Source organism: Giraffa tippelskirchi, chromosome 4 (genome assembly GCF_054371585.1).
Source record: "Giraffa tippelskirchi isolate mGirTip1 chromosome 4, T2T-mGirTip1v1.2.pri, whole genome shotgun sequence".
Lineage (NCBI taxonomy): Eukaryota > Metazoa > Chordata > Mammalia > Artiodactyla > Giraffidae > Giraffa > Giraffa tippelskirchi.
In genome coordinates, this window is record NC_137278.1 from 11,874,001 (window position 1) to 11,880,000 (window position 6,000).

General features: G+C 35.0%; 1 protein-coding gene across 3 annotated transcripts in view; it reads left to right on the forward strand.

Moving 5' to 3' along the window:
• The window catches only part of DENND1A (DENN domain containing 1A), a 537,858-nt gene that overhangs the window by 140,024 nt on the left and 391,834 nt on the right, over positions 1 to 6,000 (forward strand). For 2 of the 3 annotated variants that reach the window (XM_081588650.1, XM_081588651.1), the window contains exon 3: positions 5,032 to 5,075. In XM_081588650.1, coding sequence (XP_081444776.1) covers positions 5,032 to 5,075 — 44 coding nt within the window. Of the gene's footprint in view, positions 1 to 2,947; positions 3,029 to 5,031; positions 5,076 to 6,000 lie in introns of those variants that run through there. The other variant, XM_081588652.1, reaches the window with a different exon arrangement.

The following is a 6,000-nucleotide window of genomic DNA, read 5'->3' on the forward strand; positions in this document are numbered from 1 at the left end:
TGATTCAGTTATTTTATAAAATAAAGTAAGTGAAGCTTTTTATAGCTAAAACAGATTTAATAGGCAGTGTGTCCTTGAAGCTCTTTATTAGTTTAGTGCAGTCCAGTTTGCAGTCCTACTGTCAAGAAACTTTAATTCTACATGATACAAAAAATTAACTTCTCTTCTTGAAGATTAAAAGACAGTTTATTTTTAAGTGTTTTGAGGAAGATTGAGTTTGTCCTTAAAATGGACAACTTTGCAGACTATTTTCTGAGGGTCTATATTTTCAGTATATAAAAATGGAAAATGTCGGTAGGGAAAGAGCAGTGTAATGGACTATTACTCGTTTGCAGCATATTCTCATCTTTTCATCTGGAAAATTAAATCTGATTACAGCTGGGATTAACATTTATGGTTTTAGGGGAAAGGAAGATAGTATCTTAAACTCCATGAAATTGAACAATGAGATTATATCGTTTATAGCTCATTTTAAAGTCTCACTTTAACAGGGCATATTTTTATTGTTGTAAGCTTAAATGTGTTCACTATTTGTCTCTTATTGACTAAAATATCCTAGAGATAATGGTTGGAGTTTAGTAGGTGTTAAATATAACGTTTTCTGCCTTGATATCTAGCATGTTAAAAGTGAAAGCAGTGTAGATTTCCATGTTAATGGCTACATTTGCAGTTTCTCTTAAATTTCCTAAAAGAGCTCCAATTGTAGAAGATTGTAACATTTGATTACTATGCAGTTGCTACACCTTTCACAGAAAATGAAATCAGTGTATTTTTCAATAATCAGTTAAAGTGTCATGCCTTGACCCTTCAAATGGAGTCAGTCATTGGTGTGGCAAAGGAAAACAGGAGAATAATTTGGTAAGCTATGTGTTTGTGTGTATGTACACTTTTTAGTTACCAGTTTACGAATGGGCCCTCGTACATAAGTACAGTACTTCTATGAATTATTTTGCATTTCTGTAGTAAAAGATCTGTCTGCCACGTTTTCTAGAAACTTTAAGCCTAAGGCAGAGCTCAAGGTTTTGGAGCCTGTGTAAAATAATTTATAGTGCCTTTCCAGTAAGTCTTGCCCAAACTCTTATTCTATTAATTAAACATCCTGTGGCAATCTGGTATATCTTAAAGATTTAATAGTACATTACAGTAAAAGGCTATTGAGATAGAAGAAAATTAGCTTTCTTTTTTTTTTTTTTTTAAAGCATTTCTTCTGAGATCAGTTTGTTTTTGTTTTGCTGTGAAGATGTAGGCTATTAAGCATAGTCATGTCATATCTAGTCCTGAATGAGACTGCTCTTGGGAGTCCTATACTGTAAACTGTCTGCTTTAAAGATGGAAATGCTTTTGTGATCTCCAGTGGAAGTGGTGCATATGTGTCAGTGTGGGGTCAGTGTCTTGCATGGTCACAGTGCTGAGAGAAGGTAGTGTCTCATCAGATTGACATAATGCAAAACCCTGTTCTAGAGCCGGCTATCTCTTTTTAGCCTTATGTGGTTGAGTCATGTATGAACTCTTCCATACATACATCTTGTTAGCAAGGTATTTTAAATACTTTTCAACAAAAAGATTGTGTTTTCCTGGGAGATGTTGAAGTTGATTTTTAATTTTTTAAATAATCTGTTGAATCTGGAGAAATTTGCTGAGAAAGAAGGGTGTAGTGCATTACTATATTAAGTTCTTAATTTTCTGTCAGAGGGACAATTCTTAGAGAAAGCTTGACATATGCTGATAACTATTCTTACTACCAATGCCTAAAGAAATTGTTAACTTTTCCTTTTTTTCTTGGTAGTACTCTCATCTTCAGATTTTTGCATTGGAAGTTAACTGGTGACACTGCATTTGGCAGTGGGAGTATGAATGTGAGAAGAGATTTTGGAGCATTAGCAATTATAGCATTGGGTGGTGGGTAAAGAAACAGATACATAAATATTAGACTGATGCAGTTTTCCAGTGTATGTTATTTTCCATATAAAGATATAGAACATTTCATAAAATGTTCCCAGACCATTTAAAACTCAAAGAAATGCAGCTGATGCAGTGAAATACATAGAGTACTTGTAAAAGCATACAGACACGCAAGTGGATTGCTGCCAGACAGAAAATTTAAAGGCGGTTTGCTGAACTGCAGGGTGCTAGGTTTTGTACATGTGCCATGCTGAAACTGTTAGTAAGGCGGGTGTTGTGTTGCTTGAGAAAAGCAGATTGTATTTGGACCTTTTTAACTCAGATGTTTCCAACGTCGATATTTTGGTGACATTAAGGCATTATAATCGACTCAATGTGAAAAATGATTTCAACCTCCTGTGCAAAATAGACATTTAAAGAAAGTTCATACAATTTTTTTTTAGTTTTTGTGTCAATTTTTACAAAATGGCTTTCATAGTTTTATTAACTGTCAGACTGGATCTTTGAGCTAATTGAATGGAACTTTATAGGTTGGGCTTTGGTTTTAAAAGGCATTGCCTTTTTTTTTTTTTAATGTTTCTGTTTAGAGTGTTAAAGACCTATGAAGTTTGCTTTTGTAAATCTCAGGGTCTTACAGAAAGGGAATCAAAAGCTTTATGCTTGAGTCATTGTAAATAATAATCCATGTATTATCTTGGAACATGATTCTGTTAAAATCTGGGAGTCTCACTCTAGGATTAGTCTCAGGATAGTTGAAGGAATTTAGTTGATGAAGGTATTTAGTTGATGCTGCCTATCATTGAGGCAGTGTTTAGAATAATATGGTTTGAATGACCCCCATCTTGGAGTTCCATGGTCATTTTTACTTTCATTGTATTAAAACAAGTTGATGTTTTTCATCTATTTTCCTTCTCTTTTTACAATTCTATGTATATATGAATAAAATGCATTTAAAAAAAATCACAAAATTATTAATGTAGTTTATTGTTAACATGATTGGCTTAGTTGGTTAAAGAGATCTAAAGACCTTCCTTTTCCTACTTATAGGCAAACATTTTTAAAATTGAAGAATATACCACAAATTTTGGTTTCTGATATTCACCCTCTCAGAAAATGGTGATAAAAGGTAGTTTTTTACTTTATTCCATCTTTCTTTCCATTGATATTTTTGTGGTTCCCAAGAAGCAAACTATTGCAGAAAAGAGGACTTGATATTAAAGATTTATATGTGAGTCATTTTTATATGAAGTTTTCTTGTTGAAGAGTTAACTGTTCACCACATGACAACTGGAAGAAAAAGAATAAGCCTTAGATTATTTTGTGGCTTTTCCAGCCTCTGTATTACTGTGTACATCAGTGACTTAGAGCTGCATTTTCTCTGGGAGTGTGGGGGATGGGTCTCAGTAGCAAATTTTAAATCCTAAAACACCAGTTATTTTTCTGGACAGTCATTTATGTATATTTTAGGAATTAGAGCCCTCTTTTTGGATCTCCTACTCCACCCCCACAGCACATTTTCAGGGGTTTGCTGGGCTTGTGGCTGTCTCTCTGCATCCTGCTGGCAAGTCCCCATTCCCCCCACCCCAATCCCCACCCCCACCCTGGACCTAGTGCTTTTCATGCCACAAGATTGTGCCCTCTGGCCTCCTGTCACAACATCCACAAGTCCTTGTGTGTTTTCAGCAGCTACTTCCTCTGACTTACCAGAGCAGCCCTGCAAGGTACTGCAGTGAGGATTACTCTAGAACTCTCCTAGTACTGGTCTAGACATATCATTGATGTCTTCCTAGTATGTGCAGATGAGGGTAAAGAAATTTGTCCCTAGTTCTGAAGTCAACCAGAAGACACTTTAAGAGCCAAAGTAGTGTACAGGTAGTTTCAGCTTTTCTGCACTACCTGTTTTGGGAAGTTCTGCTTTTTGTGTGACCTTTTGAATATTCCTTTTGTTATTAGTCTTGAGTGTTGAAAAATGACATCCATTGACTTGAAAACTGGCATTTCTAAGATTTAAATGTAGTATGTGAATAGGCCCATAATTTCCCCCCTTTTTGATTCTGCAATTGCAGAACAATTAATTGCATTTTTATCTTGTGACATGGAGTACTTTAACTTTTACATAGATTCACTTTTATAGAGAAGTAAATTGATATTTTAGAAGATAGATATGACATCTGAGTAGTATATACTGTACTCACTGTGGTTGGGGACCATCAAATATTGTGCTTTTATGAAAGCATTTTACATTGATACATGATTTCTCAAATAGATACTATTCTGATGACTCTTCTTAATGTGTCTCTGAGGAACCAGATCTCTCTTATTAGAAAAGACTGAATGTTTCCCTAATCAATAGCAAATGGAGTGCTAATAGCTTTTAATTAGTACACTTCTATATTGATTTAGAGATGATGGCATTGGGTTATCCTGCAATTATGACTGAAGAATCAAGTGACCACTTTCCTGATTTCATTTTAAACAGATTGGTCATGAAAGATATCTTCACCTATGTATTTTTATAATTTCTGAGCAAGTCTAATCTCAGATGATACTTTGTTAACATGGACAAGCTAAAAGTGTATTGTTTTGTTTTGAAAAATTTCATCTGTTTTCAAGAGAGCATAAATATTTTGGAAAGAATTTATTTTTAAAAACAGGAAATTTTGCATTTCTTCCTTGAAAGAATTCTTGTCTGATCCTTGCCTTCACCCTGACTTCTCTCCCACCCCAGCCCCCAACCCTACCCCTACTCAAACATACCAAGCCCACATCTGTAACTGTGAAAAGGATACTTCTGATAAGAGAAGAAAAGTCAAGCAGATTTAAGACTCACTTTCTCTGGAAAAATGTATCGAGGGCAATTTGCAGCTGGCAAGATTTTTGCATTAGGTAATAGTCTAAAGTTAACAGCAGCATCAGGTCTTTAAAATTTTTCTTTTTTATATTTCTAGAGGAGGGTAATGGGAGTGCCTCGCTGAGTCCTTCCTTGTGCTCATCAACATAGCAGCCTCAGCTGCCCCCCTTGGATCCCCTGCCAGGGCTGCTATCATCTTCTGATCAAATATTAATGTGTGATCCTCTGCTTGCTCACTAATCCAAAGCCAATTAATATTATCTGTCAATTATTTACAGATCCTGAGGTGCAGAGGCAATTCCCGGAGGACTACAGTGACCAGGTTCGGAATGCGTAATTAATTTTTTACATGACAAAATTTATTTCAGAGTTGTTCAACATATTATTACTGTTCTTTTTACTGAAAGAGATAAATGAATTTTTAGCAGGAAGGGAAACAGTAATTACGAACCCAAGACAAAAAGTAAAACATACTGAAGCAGGATTGAAAATATCGGTGCTAGATTTGGGATGTTAGCTTCAGGGGGGACATGCACAAAAAGGAAGGAAGAAAACTGATCACAGATTTCACTTTCCACTTTGAGGGATGCTATGGTCTGCAGTTCATGAGCAAATCCTTTTCAGATTGCCTGTGAACTTTTTTTTCTTAACGCTATTTAAGCAGCCAGGAACCGGTATAACAAAAAGGTAGGGAGGATGGAAGTTTATAACATTTCCTAAAATTGGAAATGAATTATGAAACTGTGTTATGGTAGTACTTGAAGGAGAAGATAGATACACATGCAGAAATGGTCTTTAGGGTGAGGGTGGTTTTAATGATGGTAGTGAAAGTTGTTTGGCGAGTTGGTCTTGCCATCGTGCCATCTTGAATTTCTTGCATTCTACAAGCACGGAATGGAATAGAAAGAACTATTTTACTCACAAAATACTGCTGAAGTTCTGAAGCTGCTCTACTCTTTATAATTAAATCCAGGTTATACATTCTGGATTTCAGTTTCTATCTTGAGAAATATTAGAAATGTTTCATAGCTTTTTGGGGCACCTTACATTTTTAGTTCAAACATGCATTTTGGTATACTTATTTTTAAAAGGTTTTGAAATAAAAGCATCCTCGATTACATAATAAACTTTAGAAAGCATTTTACATGTGGTATATTGTACAAAATAAAATCATTTTTCTGAAGTACCTCCATTTAATTTTGTGTATTAAAAAATGTCCTTGAATGAGGGTAAGTACAGTGGAATAT